General features: G+C 39.0%; 1 protein-coding gene across 1 annotated transcript; it reads right to left on the bottom strand.

Annotated features, from left to right (window-relative positions):
• Positions 1 to 355: 355 nt before the first annotated feature.
• On the bottom strand, positions 356 to 11,090 carry fcsk (fucose kinase). Its single transcript, XM_073831563.1, has 22 exons — positions 11,009 to 11,090; positions 10,461 to 10,612; positions 8,445 to 8,495; positions 8,248 to 8,370; positions 8,061 to 8,133; positions 7,820 to 7,917; positions 7,634 to 7,714; positions 5,925 to 6,044; positions 5,681 to 5,852; positions 5,283 to 5,389; positions 5,090 to 5,191; positions 4,786 to 4,959; positions 4,543 to 4,616; positions 3,509 to 3,867; positions 3,220 to 3,436; positions 2,980 to 3,146; positions 1,826 to 2,053; positions 1,562 to 1,705; positions 1,205 to 1,324; positions 882 to 1,069; positions 706 to 805; positions 356 to 633 (listed from the first exon to the last, which is right to left on the bottom strand). Exons 1-22 carry the CDS (start codon positions 11,088 to 11,090, stop codon positions 356 to 358), a joined length of 3,210 nt encoding a protein of 1,069 aa, XP_073687664.1.
• Positions 11,091 to 17,514: the final 6,424 nt, after the last annotated feature.

Below are 17,514 nucleotides of genomic sequence, written 5' to 3'. Positions count from 1 at the left end.
GGTACTTTTATACATTTAATATAATGCTTCAGGAATAAGAAAAGATAAAACATTAAATGCAAACACTAATAAATGCTACATTTACAGAAAAAATACAAATTTAATTGGCATTTACAAGGCACTCAGATTTCTGTCATCTGCTGTTGTTCAGGATTTTCAGAGTTCTTCTGAATGATTGAGATCCCATCCATATCCAGCTCCACTGAATGAACAGTGAAGGAGCCAATGCCCTGTCAAACATAACAATCAGGACCACAACATTCATAAAACAGATTTTACTAATTAGAAGTTAGGTAATTCGTTTTAGAACAGTAAACACACACAAGCCTTTCAGAAACCAATCACCTCACAGCTTCTACAGTCTGCAAAAGGTGACAAAACAACTATTCTTTTCACAAGTCATTCTCACCTGTACGTTTGTGAGAATTTCTCTCACTGCTTCCTTCTGCTGTGGCTCACGGGTGAGTAAGAACAGGAATCCTCCTCCTCCTGCTCCTGCCAGACTCTGTCCTAAACTCAGCGGCTGAAGTGCGTTCATCATGGATCTCACTGCTGCCGGCTCACAGCCTGGAGCCATCAGCTTCTTCTGCTGCCAGTATGTGTTCATACACTGTCCCAGTCTGACGAGAGATCCTGAGAGAGAGAAAAAACAAACAAATAAAAGAGTCAACTGAAATATTATAATAATGAGTTTTTCTCGCTTACCGTCTCTACAGGCTTCAGCACACTCCTCTGCATTGGTCACCAGCTGCTCTGCGTTCTGTACGATGGAGGGTAAACGCGCATACCAGCTCCGCACCACGTCCTGCACACACACAGTAATCAGTGAAAACACAACACACCATTCATTAAGTCTGACTGTCACCATCAGCCACTTGTACCTGCAGCAGGTTCCGTGCTAAACGCGTCTTTCCAGTGTAAATCAGAAGAAGATGCTGCTGCAGGACTGACAGGAAGTCTCGAGTCAGAGAGAGCTGTTCTACTTCCACTCTCAGCGGTAACTGAGCTGCAGATCGGGCCAGTTTCACTCCTCCAAACAGCCCACCAACCTGATCCTGCCATCCACCACCTAAAAACACAGCAAAGAATTCAAATGCCTTTAGCTTAAAAAGTCCTTTAAGCTCCTGTTTGGTCAAGATACACAGTCCAGTAAAACCCTATATCACTCTAGAAATGATGTGATATATGAAAGCATCTCTCATACCAGTGGTGAGTATCTGCTCCAGATAAAGAACATCATGAATGAGAGAGTTTGTATCGTAGCTCCGTCCCGTGCATCTGTATACTGCTGCAAGAGCTGCACCTGCCAGGATACTGCTGGTGCCTAAACACACACACACACACACACACACACACACACAAAGAGTATATACAATTTAATTCTGACTTATATAACACTATATTATATATTTATTTCAAGAGGCAACAATTTATCTAGATGCCATTATACATTACAGTTCTGTCTTCTGTTCCCATTTGTATGGAAGATGTCTTGTGTGTTAACCCAAGAACTATTACTGCACATTGAAACAGCAAAGTTACTCAAAAGTGATTTACACACCGAGACCAGATCCATGTGGCAATGTAGACCAGCTGTGGATCTCCAGTCCACCACCCCAGCGCTGTAACAACTGCTCTTTCAGAGAGACAGAAGACGATACACACACCAGCTCACTGCACACACACACAGCTTTTAGCAGAGCACCTACAACACAAACACACAACTTAAATTATTTACTGATATTTGTACATTTACGTTCATTTACGTTCAACATCAAAACATTGTGTCACATCCCACAGCATATGTCAACACATGTTCTCTCACCTGGAGCGTGAGGTTGGCAATAGTCTTCCAGGTCAGTAAGATCCACACAGAGTGTTTCTGTGGAGATGCTGCAGGCCGGTTCACCGCTGGTACTGACTAACAGCAGACGAGGCTCTGGAACACGCCGAACTCGAGCTCCAATCGGTCGTTTTCCATCCACCTTAATGGCCACATTGACCACCAGTCCTCCATGTTCAAACGCAATAGGAGGAGTGTCACTCCAGCCACCTGGTGAGGTATCCAAACACACTTTCAGCACACACTGTCAAAGACCCAAGGAAACCTAAATACTTTTGACTTCAATATGGATCTGCGCTCCTAAGTTCTGATCTAAAGCAAAAGATTTGCGAACCTGCTCCGAAGTCCTGATTTAAATCAAATGATTTGCAATCTACGCTCTGAAGTCCCGATCTGAATAATGTTTTGAAAACCATGACTTTTAGATCAGGACTCTAGATCTAGTCCCAATCTAAGTCAAATGATTTGCAAACCCTGATCTAAATTTGCGATACGCAATTTGAAGTTACGACCTGAAACAAATGATTCATGATACGCGGCTCGATTGGAACGCTTAGAAACAGTGAATCATTTTGCCACACAGTGGTTTAACGGATTTGTGAACCATCATTTCAGGATCAGGTCTCAGAGCATGTATTGTCTCATGAACTATTGCCAATCTTTGATTCAAATCATTCAATTCGTAAAATGATCCACAAACCCATTATGCTCTAAATTTGCGATACATGCTCAAAGGTTCCGATGTAAGTCAAATGATTCGCAATATGATTCCGATATGAAACAAATAAAACAACATTGTCAGTACTACTACTGGCTTAGATTGCTCGTTTTATGCCGTTAACTGAAATAAGTGAAATGGGTGTGAAAAGAATTGAAAAAATGAACACTCATTTCATAGATACATTGTCTTTTAATAAATCTAAGCACTTTTCAAGTTCCTCTTCAGGAATATTGCTGTTTTCAAGGGTTTTCCAGGCCTTAAATTTCAAAGTCAAATTCAAGTTCTTCAAGCACTTTAAGCACCTTCCACTAACCCTGTAAAAAACATTGTCATTTTAACTCCAAATGCCACACATCACTGTCAAACATAAACACAGAACTCTATCATCAGTTCAAATGAAGAATGCTGTTCACACCTGACAGATCCAGTCGAGCAGGACACTCCACTTCCTGCCATTCACCCATGGGCGGCATCTCTCCTTGACCAATGAACACAAACTCACGCGCTGACATCACTGCCTTTCGCAGCAGTATCTGTCCCGCCCCCTCATAATGCCTGGCGGCTCTCACCAACAAATCTGGTCTTTAGAAAACAATGACAAATCAGAAATTATCTCTTGACAACTCTTAGATTTATACATTTTTAAAGTTCTGACCTGCTGATCCAGTGCTTTCTTTGATTGGCCAGTTCTTGGACACCTGCAGATAAGTTTCCCTTTTCTAAGAGCTTAAAAGCAGAGGCCCATGATGGATTCGCCGCTGGGCCGCTGCGCAAACCACCTTTACCCTCACCAGCCACACAGCCAAGGACATCAGCGATACAGGCAAGACAACGAGCCGCTATTCCAAGATCACCACTGCTGCCTGCAGCAACTGAGAAAACAGACAAATCATCAGTATCCTCAAAAGTCAACATATGCAAACCATTCCTCATCTTTTGCTCACCAGAGTCCAGCGCTTGCAGTAGCGCCTCCTGCTGGCCGGCCAGTGCTGCTGCTCTGAAAAAAGGCAGTAGACTGAGATCTGTGTGGCCCTGCAGAGTATCCACGGCTCTCCGTCGACCCACACTGAAGAAAAGCTGCTCTCTCCAGCATAGCTCTGTCTGCTGGTCCGTCAGGATGAGAATATCCCTGAGTGAGAGTCTCCAGGCCTCCCTCCAGCTGTCCAGCCCACCAGTGCCACCCAGGAGCCAACAAACACCCTCTATCCCAATGGGTCCTGAGCGTGGCATGAACACTGGGAACAATCGGGCATCCAGCAGACAGCATGACTCTGTCCTCTCAGGTCCCCAAAGGTACTGAGGCCTTTAATACACACATACAGAATATACAATTGAAGTAAAAAGTACATATAAACCCTGCAGAATCTGCTGAATGGAAATTATTTGACCAAGTTAAGAAGGATCATACAAAATGCATGCTATTTTTTTTTTTAGTTCTGACCAGAATAAGATATTTCACCTAAAAGACATTTACATAAATTCAACTGTTATTTTCTCCTGGTGGACTATATACGTAAAGGTTCTTAATGCATGGTTTATCCTTCTGGTGCATCAGTGAGCGTATGAGTCCCTCAGTTGTCCTCAGTATAAAAGATGGATCTCAAAATCATACAGTCAGTCATTGTTAAAAGGACCCAAATACACAAATATGCTGTAAAACCAAAGAATCTCTGAAGGATTTTTCTGAAGAACAACGGGCAGTTTAACTGTTCAGGACAAACAATGGACTCATGAACAACTATCACTAAACAAACAAACAAACAAAAACAGCTGTGGATCATTCAGGAAACAAAGTTTGACAAGTTTTAAGAATCAGGGTCATTTTTATAAATACAACTATTATTTTTTCTTGTAGACTACATGTAAACATCTTTTATGTGTATGATCCTTCTCTTTTTGGCTTCATTAATCTTAAAGGTACAGTCCACATTTTGTCAAAAGTCTGATTACACGAGGTATGAAAATAGAGGTTTCTTACTGTATTCCAGTCCGACTACAAAAATCACTCCATTTTTGATTAAGGAATAATGCATTGACATCATCAGTGCAGGTCTGGGTGGAGATTAAAAGAGAATATAATAAATAAACTATGTAAAATCACCATGCAATTTCTTATTACATTGTTCTTTGTAATAAATAAAAAGAACTGTCTTGATTTAGATAGAAATGTCTACTAAATGAATAAAGTGAAAATGTAAAAAAAACGGGGCTCTTACTTCACCTCTAAACTGTCGTGAGCTCCAAAAGCTGTGTACACTGTTAACTTTAACTCTCCCAGCATCACTCGATGACCCTGAATGATGATGTCACTGGACAGGGGTAGACGTTGGATGCAGGATGAGGAGGTCAAATCAAGTCCTGACAACAGGCACCCAGAATGCACCTGGACTGGACCCTGCATTTGACATTGGCACATTTTGATAACTATTACTCAGTGATTATTCAGTATTCATGTGAAGAGCAAAAGAGAGGTTTGATTGTATATCGTTAAATAGTTGATAAAGATTAGTTAAGACCCTCCAGACCTGTAGGTGGCAGTGCTGCACAACAGCTCCTGCTGATACACGAATGTCTCCTTCTAGTACACTATTAATCACCCTGCTACCTTCTGCCACAGACTTTACATCCTTTGAAACAGAAATTGTTTTGCAAAATTATATTAATTGGTTAAATAAATTATTGAAAAAAACCCAAAGACACGTTCACAACATTTCCCACCTGAATATGAGAGAGAATCATCGTCTCTGTTCCAGTTTCTGTCAGACGAATGACATGTTCTCGACCCGATTGAGTCAAATAATCATAGCGACCATCTGGAATGTACACTGGAAACCGACAAAGACTATGTTCAGTATAACATAATACTCTATATTTACTACTTCTGCGATATTAAGTAGCCTACATTTAACAAAAGATTGCAGTGTATAGTATATAAAGGATATAAAAGAGCACATTGAGCACACTGTATATAAACTGTTTACTGTATGCAGTTTCACAAATTTTTATGTTTTTTAGTATGCAATATCCAGTATATACTGTGGTATACAGTAGGCTAGTATTCCATTCACAAACAGACTTTTTAATTATGTAGAGGCAAAAATATAGTGAATCCGTACACATAGAGATGGAGGATCCCCTGAGGGTCCTCCACAGCACAGCGCGGCCGCTCTTCACTACTGCCCCCTGAGGTCCGGAGGGTGAGGTGCAGCCTGTTCTCTCTCCATTGATGAATTCCTGCTCTGTCAGGTCGGCGCAAAGGCACACCAGAATATCCAAAAACAAAGATATCTGCAAGAGAGAAAGAAATGTGGGAGGGAGAGACGAATCAGAGAAAGAGAACTTCGTTGTGTGTGATTTTACCTCAAGCGGTGGAGCTCCCGAATCCATGCCAAGATACGTACAACCGTCCAGTGGTGCCATAACATGAGTCTGTAGGAGTTTCTCTGCCACAGTCTTAGAGAAAAACACTGGCCCGGACACCTGAAGCAGAAACACTTTTAGGAAGCATCCCAAAAACATCTCAAGGCAGACAATCCAATGGACACTGCACACCGGGTTCAACGGACACAGACCAAAGAGAACACCACTTCTCCAGATAAGACACACAAAAGCCCGCTTGGCCTTTGCAAATGCTCATCTGGAGAAAGAAGAAGACTTCTGGTCTTCTGTTTTATTGTCAGATGAAACAAAAATTGAATTGTTTGGCCACAATGATGTAGCCTTCATCTGGCGTAAAAAAGGAGAAGGCTTCAACCCTAAGAACACCATCCCCACTGTCAAACATGGTGGTGGAAACATAATGTTTTGGCCGGTGGACCAGGGAACCTAATCACAGTAAATGGCACCATGAAAAGGAGCAATACATCAAAATTCTCAACAACAACATCAGGCAGTCTACAGAGAGACTTGGCCTTGGGCACCAGTGGACATTTCAGCATGAAAACGACCCAAAATTACAGCAAAAGTGGTAAAGGAATGGTTAGCAGACAAAATCATTTATGTTTTGCATTGGCCCAGCCAGAGTCCTGACTTAAATCCAATTGAGAATCTGTGGAGGGAGCTAAAGATCAGGGTGATGGCAAGGAGACCCTCCAACCTGAAAGAGTTGAAGCTCATTCCTAAAAATGAATGGGCAAAAATACCAGTGGAGACATGCAGAAAATACGGGTCAGCAATTATAGCAAGCGTTTGATTGCTGTAATAGCCAATAAAGGCGTTTCTATTGATTATTGAGAAGGGTATGAATAATTTTGGACATGCCACTTTTTGTTCAAATGTAAATAAAAGATGAGTAATATTTTTTCCACAATGATGCCTCTTGTACATCGTCTTATCTTTTGGGAGAAGCCTGTGTCATTTCCGGTCAAAAAAACGTGCTGGTTGAATAAAAGTAACTTTAAGTCAGAATTTGCCAGGGATATGAATAATTTCAGCCTTGACTTTATATACTTTCTAACCTCAAATGCTTGTCTTGTTTAGCTCTGTGTGAACTGTGTTTTCCACTTCATGACAGTTAGAGCATGTCGAAAAACTTCCATCTCATTTTCTTCTCCAACTTCAAAAATCGCCCTACATCGCTGGGTCTGTAATTCTGCAGCGATGAGATGAGAGTTTTTCGACCTACCCTAACTGTCATGAACCGGAATACACAGAGTTAATGCAGAGCTAGACAAGACAAGCATTTGAAGTTAAAAAGTATATAAATTGTAAAAAAAAAAAATTAGAAAATAACCAATCATTTCACTAGATAAGACCTTTCTTCCTCAGCTGGGATCGTTTAGAGTCCTTTGAAGCTGCATTTAAATTGCATTTTGGAAGTTCAAACTCGGGGACAGCATAGAAGTCCACTATATGGAGATAATTCCTGAAATGTTTTTATTTTTCTTTAATGTTCAATTTCTTTACGACTGAATTAACACACAATTACGACACAGTCACTAGAAATTTGTGCCTTGGATATTTTACAATTTGCATACATACAATTTTTTTGAAAAAAGACTTTAAACCATTTCTGTTGAATGGCCCATATGCATACATAATGCAACAAACATTATCAAACAATTTCATACCAGGGGTACTTTCCCATCAGGCAGTGTGGCAGAGCTGATCATCTCCTTTGAGCCCTTATAGATAATGTTATGTACTCTGCTCTGTAAAAGCAAGAAAGAAAATCTCAGAAAGTTATATACAAGTGCATATTTTACAAAAAAAAAAAAAAAAAAATCATAAAATCAACCCAATTTTGAATAACACACCTGTGCATCAGTGAGATAGACGCCATGATTAACAGCAAAATTAACGTCACCTGGCAACGCCACAACTCGAACCCCAGCGAACCCGTCCCATGAAATCACTATAAAGAAAACCAACAGAAATATATTAATAAAGTCTTCCTGAAGTGTTTCTAAAGATGCTAACTGCTGATTTGTACAAAAAAATGCTTCTAAAAAATCTTGTTTGTGCTTTAGACGTGTGACTGTATAAAAGTTAGCTCACGCTGTTGTGTTGGAATATTCAAGATCATATCAGTGCCGCAGACCCAAACGCCTGGCGGAGAACCAGCGCAAATCTGAAACAGGATGTTTCACTAAACAGGCATTTGCTTAATACTCACCTATATAGAGAGAGTGGTGTATAAATTCATGTATATTTGTGTGTGCTTAACTGTGGGTTAACTGCTCACCTTTGTGGACAGACAGTCCAACAGCAGGTCTAAACAACAAACGGCTCCTTCTATAGCGTCTGATCTCTGCACAGGCATCCAGCAGAAAGCCCTGCTGCAGCCGTCCCATGGGAAATCTCTGCCCTAAAAACACACATACACCTATTAGCACACATTTAAGAATGAATTTACCCTAAAATGCTTTTTTTATTACAAACCGTGTGAAGGATGAGAATATGAGCTTCATCCAGGACATCTGCGTTCACCACCTAAACACAAACACACACATTTAAAGGGTTAGTTCAGCTAAAATTTTAAATTGTGTCATTAATTAATCACCTTAATGTCGTTCCAAACATGTAAGACCTTTGTTCTTCTTCAGAACACAAAAAAGTATTCTTGTAGCTTCATAAAATTAAGGTTGAACCACTGATGCCACATGGACTATGTCCTTACTACCTTTCTGGGCCTTAAACGTGTCAGTTGCATTGCTGTCTATGTAGGGTCAAAAAGCTCACGGATTTCATCAAAAATATCATAATTTGTGTTCTGAAGATGAACAAAAGGCTTACAGGTTTGGAACAACATGAGAGTGAGTAATTAATGACAGAATTTTAATTTTTGGGTGAACTACCAGGAGTTCAAGTATGTTTTAGAGGAAGATCCTTATGAATTCAGCTACAGAGAAAACTGTATTCTGATCATTTATCATGAATGGAAAAATACTACGGTGCTGGATAAGCAATAGAAATTATATATAGATATTCTATTCTAAAATGCTGAAAAAATATACAGTACTGCTAATAAAAAATCATGGGGAATCATAATCTGGAAACAAGCATACTAATGAGAAAATAATTATTATCATTTTAAAAGATTAAAAAAAAATTTATAGACAATGTTTTTTGAGGATCTTATTTTTTTAGAAATGATAAATAATAGTAATAAAATAATATGTACATCTCATAAAATCTAGGAGGATCATATAGTCAAAAGTCATAATAAAGATTTGTTTTAAAGAAAGAAGTGAATTATACTCAATTTTTTTAGACAAAAAAATATAGTATAAACAGGTATATTGAAATACTACTTCAAAAAACAGCCGTTTATTATATTGTTTTCTATATTATTCAGCAAGGATGCATTAAATTGATGAACAAATGACTATTATTATTATTATTATTATTAATTAAAATTAAAATAACGGTCTTCTATTTGAATATAATTTAAAATGTAATTTATTTCTGTGATTTCAAAGCTAAATGTATAAGTATAATTACTCCAGTCTTCAGTGTCACATGATCATTCTGAAATCATTCTAATTTTCTGATTTGCAACAAAAAATATTATTATGCTGAAACCAGTTGAATAGAATTTTTGTCAGGTTTCTTTGATGAATAGAAAGTCTAGAAAAATAGCATTTATCTGAAACAGAAATCTTTTGTAACATTATAAATGTCTTTATCATCACTTTTGATCAATTTAAAGCATCCTTTCTAAATAAAAGTATTAATTTCTATTATTTCTTTCAAAAAAACAATTATACTGACTCCAAGCTTTTGAATGGTATAGTGTATGTTATAAAAGCTTTTTATTTCAGATAAATGCTGACCTTTAGATCTTTCTATTCATCAAAGAATCCTGAAAAACAAATGTACTCAGCTGTTTTAAATATTGATAACAATAATAATAAATGTATCTTGAGATTATCATATTAGAACGATTTCCGAAGAATCACGCGACACTGAAGACTAAGGTAATGATGCTGAAAATTTTGCTTTGATCACAGGAATAAAGTACATTTTAAAATAAATTCAAATAGAAAGAAGCTATTTTAAATAGTAAAAATTATTATTAAACCGTTTTAGCTGTACTTTGGATTAAATAAATGCAGGCTTGGTGAGCAGAATAGACTTCTTTAAAAACATTAAAAATCTTACTGTCTGAAAACTTTTGACCGGTAGTGTGTTGAAATAGAAATAGTCTAATAATATTTCACAATATTAGTTTTTACTGTATTTTTGACCAAATCAATGCAGCCTTTGTGAGCATAAGAGACATCCTTCAATAAAATATGAATTATTGCAAACTTTTGATCTGCTCTAAGCATCTTTATTCCATCTTATTTGGATCCTTCAGGTTAAAGAAATTCTTTCTGCAATATTGCACATATCCATAAGGAGACCTCCAACCATCTGCACACAGACAGCTCTCTACAGTAACATGAAGCTCACACTGTATCCGGTTCTGGCGCTCAGGTGTTCTGCAGCCACCAGCAGGGCGTTCAGTGTGGCTCCGCCGCTGCCCAACCGGGCATGAGGGTCAGGAACAGTCAGCAGCAGGGCATCAGCTGGGAGAACACCACGCTTCTGCCGCACCTCCAGCTCTGAAACACACACAAACCTCCATGAGATTTAATTACACCTGCTCTGGAGATCTGTTAATGTGAGATAGACCCTATACACAAGAAGTCACGTGATAGTTCCATGGTCCATTGATGGCATTAGATTATAACACAATGGTACTTAGGTATATAATATGGCACCTAAATTCATGTACAAGATACTTGCAAGAATGCAATGTCAGTTATAGCATAGTACTTTTTGTAAGGTTTTAAACTGTTAAACATTATTCTCGTGTTTCGTGACGCTTCAAGGAAGTCCAAGTAGATCAAATAAAAACTCAAACTCAAAGAAAACAACAATACAAAACGTTAACGTAGATAAACGCTATTAATAATAATTCAGCACATATATACAATGTGAAAAACTGATAAACTCACCTCTCTGGAAAGCATAAACACTGTCTTTATGTTGACATGTGAGCACGATAACTGTCCACTTGAGCAGTCCTTGATCTGCCATTCTGGAGTGCTTTATTTCTTATTATGTGACCAACAAACGTAGTGATGTCCGATTCTTGAACGAATCGTTTTTTGAACAGGTGTTGTGCCGAATTCCGACTCCCTGCCAGATTCCGACTCCCCTAGCGTGCACGCGCGTGACGTCATATGATGGCGCCAGTTGCGAAAACAGGCAGGCATTACAAGGTGTAAGTAATACATTGCCGTTTTTGTATTTCTATTTATTTGTGCATTTGTCTTTGATGTATTACACCTAACCTGTATACTTGTATACAAATTGTGTAAAACAAAGAAACTTTCTCTTAATAGTAAAACAATGACTTGATGGTTGTCTACACCTAAAACTGAACTTCATTACTAAAGGAATACGGACACATTTGTAATTGAGCTTTACTTTTGTGTTGTCCCAGTCTCCTTAATGAAATACTATATTGTCTCCAGAACGACTTTTATGGGTCTTTTGCTCACTAAACTGAAAATCATGGAGGGGGGTAAGAATTCAGCAGTGCTGCCAAAATCATATCCCCTACTGTTAAATGCTTATTATTGAATCTAAACACTTGTGCTTTTCTGCAGATATTCTACTGGAGGAAACGTGTCTTCTGAATGACTTTTATGGGTCTTTCAAGCAGCAAACTGAAAATCATGGAGGGGGGTAAGAATTCGGCAGTGCTGCCAAAATCATATCCCCTACTGTTAAATGCTTATTATTGAATCTAAACACTTGTGCTTTTCTGCAGATATTCTACAGGAGGAAACGTGTCTTCTGAATGACTTTTATGGGTCTTTCAAGCAGCAAACTGAAAATCATGGAGGGGGGTAAGAATTCGGCAGTGCTGCCAAAATCATATCCCCTCCTGTTAAATGCTTATTATTGAATCTAAACACTTGTGCTTTTCTGCAGTTATTCTACTGGAGGACACGTGTCTTGTGAATTTTTTTTGGGGGGGTTTTTTGCTCACTAAACTAAAAATCATGGAGGGGGGTAAGAATTCGGCAGTGCTGCCAAAATCATATTCCCTACTGTTAAATGCTTATTATTGAATCTAAACACTTGTGCTTTTCTGCAGATATTCTACTGGAGGACACGTGTCTTCTGAATGACTTTTATGGGTCTTTTGCTCACTAAACTAAAAATCATGGAGGGGGGTAAGAATTCGGCAGTGCTGCCAAAATCATATCCCCTACTGTTAAATGCTTATTATTGAATCTAAACACTTGTGCTTTTCTGCAGATATTCTACTGGAGGACACGTGTCTTCTGAATGACTTTTATGGGTCTTTTGCTCACTAAACTAAAAATCATGGAGGGGGGTAAGAATTCGGCAGTGCTGCCAAAATCATATCCCCTACTGTTAAATGCTTATTATTGAATCTAAACACTTGTGCTTTTCTGCAGATATTCTACCTGAGGACACGTGTCTTCTGAATGACTTTTATGGGTCTTTCACGCAGCAAACTGAAAATCATGGAGGGGGGTAAGAATTCGGCAGTGCTGCCAAAATCATATCCCCTCCTGTTAAATGCTTATTATTGAATCTAAACACTTGTGCTTTTCTGCAGTTATTCTACTGGAGGACACGTGTCTTGTGAATTTTTTTTGGGGGGGTTTTTTGCTCACTAAACTAAAAATCATGGAGGGGGGTAAGAATTCGGCAGTGCTGCCAAAATCATATTCCCTACTGTTAAATGCTTATTATTGAATCTAAACACTTGTGCTTTTCTGCAGATATTCTACTGGAGGACACGTGTCTTCTGAATGACTTTTATGGGTCTTTTGCTCACTAAACTAAAAATCATGGAGGGGGGTAAGAATTCGGCAGTGCTGCCAAAATCATATTCCCTACTGTTAAATGCTTATTATTGAATCTAAACACTTGTGCTTTTCTGCAGATATTCTACTGGAGGACACGTGTCTTCTGAATGACTTTTATGGGTCTTTTGCTCACTAAACTAAAAATCATGGAGGGGGGTAAGAATTCGGCAGTGCTGCCAAAATCATATTCCCTACTGTTAAATGCTTATTATTGAATCTAAACACTTGTGCTTTTCTGCAGATATTCTACTGGAGGACGCGTGTCTTCTGAATGACTTTTATGGGTCTTTCAAGCAGCAAACTGAAAATCATGGAGGGGGGTAAGAATTCGGCAGTGCTGCCAAAATCATATCCCCTCCTGTTAAATGCTTATTATTGAATCTAAACACTTGTGCTTTTCTGCAGATATTCTACAGGAGGACGCGTGTCTTCTGAATGACTTTTATGGGTCTTTTGCTCACTAAACTAAAAATCATGGAGGGGGGTAAGAATTCGGCAGTGCTGCCAAAATCATATCCCCTACTGTTAAATGCTTATTATTGAATCTAAACACTTGTGCTTTTCTGCAGATATTCTACCTGAGGACACGTGTCTTCTGAATGACTTTTATGGGTCTTTCACGCAGCAAACTGAAAATCATGGAGGGGGGTAAGAATTCGGCAGTGCTGCCAAAATCATATCCCCTCCTGTTAAATGCTTATTATTGAATCTAAACACTTGTGCTTTTCTGCAGTTATTCTACTGGAGGACACGTGTCTTGTGAATTTTTTTGGGGGGGGGGTTTTTGCTCACTAAACTAAAAATCATGGAGGGGGGTAAGAATTCGGCAGTGCTGCCAAAATCATATCCCCTACTGTTAAATGCTTATTATTGAATCTAAACACTTGTGCTTTTCTGCAGATATTCTACCTGAGGACACGTGTCTTCTGAATGACTTTTATGGGTCTTTCACGCAGCAAACTGAAAATCATGGAGGGGGGTAAGAATTCGGCAGTGCTGCCAAAATCATATCCCCTCCTGTTAAATGCTTATTATTGAATCTAAACACTTGTGCTTTTCTGCAGATATTCTACCTGAGGACACGTGTCTTCTGAATGACTTTTATGGGTCTTTCACGCAGCAAACTGAAAATCATGGAGGGGGGTAAGAATTCGGCAGTGCTGCCAAAATCATATCCCCTCCTGTTAAATGCTTATTATTGAATCTAAACACTTGTGCTTTTCTGCAGATATTCTACAGGAGGAAACGTGTCTTCTGAATGACTTTTATGGGTCTTTCAAGCAGCAAACTGAAAATCATGGAGGGGGGTAAGAATTCGGCAGTGCTGCCAAAATCATATCCCCTCCTGCTAAATGCTTATTATTGAATCTAAACACTTGTGCTTTTCTGCAGATATTCTACAGGAGGACGCGTGTCTTCTGAATGACTTTTATGGGTCTTTTGCTCACTAAACTAAAAATCATGGAGGGGGGTAAGAATTCGGCAGTGCTGCCAAAATCATATCCCCTACTGTTAAATGCTTATTATTGAATCTAAACACTTGTGCTTTTCTGCAGATATTCTACCTGAGGACACGTGTCTTCTGAATGACTTTTATGGGTCTTTCACGCAGCAAACTGAAAATCATGGAGGGGGGTAAGAATTCGGCAGTGCTGCTAAAATCATATCCCCTCCTGTTAAATGCTTATTATTGAATCTAAACACTTGTGCTTTTCTGCAGTTATTCTACTGGAGGACACGTGTCTTGTGAATTTTTTTGGGGGGGGTTTTTTGCTCACTAAACTAAAAATCATGGAGGGGGGTAAGAATTCGGCAGTGCTGCCAAAATCATATTCCCTACTGTTAAATGCTTATTATTGAATCTAAACACTTGTGCTTTTCTGCAGATATTCTACTGGAGGACACGTGTCTTCTGAATGACTTTTATGGGTCTTTCAAGCAGCAAACTGAAAATCATGGAGGGGGGTAAGAATTCGGCAGTGCTGCCAAAATCATATCCCCTCCTGTTAAATGCTTATTATTGAATCTAAACACTTGTGCTTTTCTGCAGATATTCTACAGGAGGACGCGTGTCTTCTGAATGACTTTTATGGGTCTTTTGCTCACTAAACTAAAAATCATGGAGGGGGGTAAGAATTCGGCAGTGCTGCTAAAATCATATCCCCTACTGTTAAATGCTTATTATTGAATCTAAACACTTGTGCTTTTCTGCAGTTATTCTACTGGAGGAAACGTGTCTTCTGAATGACTTTTATGGGTCTTTTGCTCACTAAACTAAAAATCATGGAGGGGGGTAAGAATTCGGCAGTGCTGCTAAAATCATATCCCCTACTGTTAAATGCTTATTATTGAATCTAAACACTTGTGCTTTTCTGCAGTTATTCTACTGGAGGAAACGTGTCTTCTGAATGACTTTTATGGGTCTTTTGCTCACTAAACTGAAAATCATGGAGGGGGGTAAGAATTCGGCAGTGCTGCCAAAATCATATCCCCTACTGTTAAATGCTTATTATTGAATCTAAACACTTGTGCTTTTCTGCAGATATTCTACAGGAGGAAACGTGTCTTCTGAATGACTTTTATGGGTCTTTCAAGCAGCAAACTGAAAATCATGGAGGGGGGTAAGAATTCGGCAGTGCTGCCAAAATCATATCCCCTACTGTTAAATGCTTATTATTGAATCTAAACACTTGTGCTTTTCTGCAGATATTCTACTGGAGGACACGTGTCTTCTGAATGACTTTTATGGGTCTTTTGCTCACTAAACTGAAAATCATGGAGGGGGGTAAGAATTCGGCAGTGCTGCCAAAATCATATCCCCTACTGTTAAATGCTTATTATTGAATCTAAACACTTGTGCTTTTCTGCAGTTATTCTACTGGAGGAAACGTGTCTTCTGAATGACTTTTATGGGTCTTTTGCTCACTAAACTGAAAATCATGGAGGGGGGTAAGAATTCGGCAGTGCTGCCAAAATCATATCCCCTACTGTTAAATGCTTATTATTGAATCTAAACACTTGTGCTTTTCTGCAGATATTCTACAGGAGGAAACGTGTCTTCTGAATGACTTTTATGGGTCTTTCAAGCAGCAAACTGAAAATCATGGAGGGGGGTAAGAATTCGGCAGTGCTGCCAAAATCATATCCCCTACTGTTAAATGCTTATTATTGAATCTAAACACTTGTGCTTTTCTGCAGATATTCTACCTGAGGACACGTGTCTTCTGAATGACTTTTATGGGTCTTTCACGCAGCAAACTGAAAATCATGGAGGGGGGTAAGAATTCGGCAGTGCTGCCAAAATCATATCCCCTCCTGTTAAATGCTTATTATTGAATCTAAACACTTGTGCTTTTCTGCAGATATTCTACTGGAGGACACGTGTCTTCTGAATGACTTTTATGGCTCTTTTGCTCACTAAACTGAAAATCATGGAGGGGGGTAAGAATTCGGCAGTGCTGCCAAAATCATATCCCCTACTGTTAAATGCTTATTATTGAATCTAAACACTTGTGCTTTTCTGCAGATATTCTACAGGAGGAAACGTGTCTTCTGAATGACTTTTATGGGTCTTTCAAGCAGCAAACTGAAAATCATGGAGGGGGGTAAGAATTCGGCAGTGCTGCCAAAATCATATCCCCTACTGTTAAATGCTTATTATTGAATCTAAACACTTGTGCTTTTCTGCAGTTATTCTACTGGAGGACACGTGTCTTCTGAATGACTTTTATGGCTCTTTTGCTCACTAAACTGAAAATCATGGAGGGGGGTAAGAATTCGGCAGTGCTGCCAAAATCATATCCCCTACTGTTAAATGCTTATTATTGAATCTAAACACTTGTGCTTTTCTGCAGATATTCTACAGGAGGAAACGTGTCTTCTGAATGACTTTTATGGGTCTTTCAAGCAGCAAACTGAAAATCATGGAGGGGGGTAAGAATTCGGCAGTGCTGCCAAAATCATATCCCCTACTGTTAAATGCTTATTATTGAATCTAAACACTTGTGCTTTTCTGCAGATATTCTACTGGAGGACACGTGTCTTCTGAATGACTTTTATGGGTCTTTTGCTCACTAAACTGAAAATCATGGAGGGGGGTAAGAATTCGGCAGTGCTGCCAAAATCATATCCCCTACTGTTAAATGCTTATTATTGAATCTAAACACTTGTGCTTTTCTGCAGTTATTCTACTGGAGGAAACGTGTCTTCTGAATGACTTTTATGGGTCTTTTGCTCACTAAACTGAAAATCATGGAGGGGGGTAAGAATTCGGCAGTGCTGCCAAAATCATATCCCCTACTGTTAAATGCTTATTATTGAATCTAAACACTTGTGCTTTTCTGCAGATATTCTACAGGAGGAAACGTGTCTTCTGAATGACTTTTATGGGTCTTTCAAGCAGCAAACTGAAAATCATGGAGGGGGGTAAGAATTCGGCAGTGCTGCCAAAATCATATCCCCTACTGTTAAATGCTTATTATTGAATCTAAACACTTGTGCTTTTCTGCAGATATTCTACCTGAGGACACGTGTCTTCTGAATGACTTTTATGGGTCTTTCACGCAGCAAACTGAAAATCATGGAGGGGGGTAAGAATTCGGCAGTGCTGC

This window comes from Garra rufa, chromosome 25 (assembly GCF_049309525.1).
Source record: "Garra rufa chromosome 25, GarRuf1.0, whole genome shotgun sequence".
NCBI lineage: Eukaryota > Metazoa > Chordata > Actinopteri > Cypriniformes > Cyprinidae > Garra > Garra rufa.
This window is presented reverse-complemented; position numbering and strand designations above follow the sequence as displayed.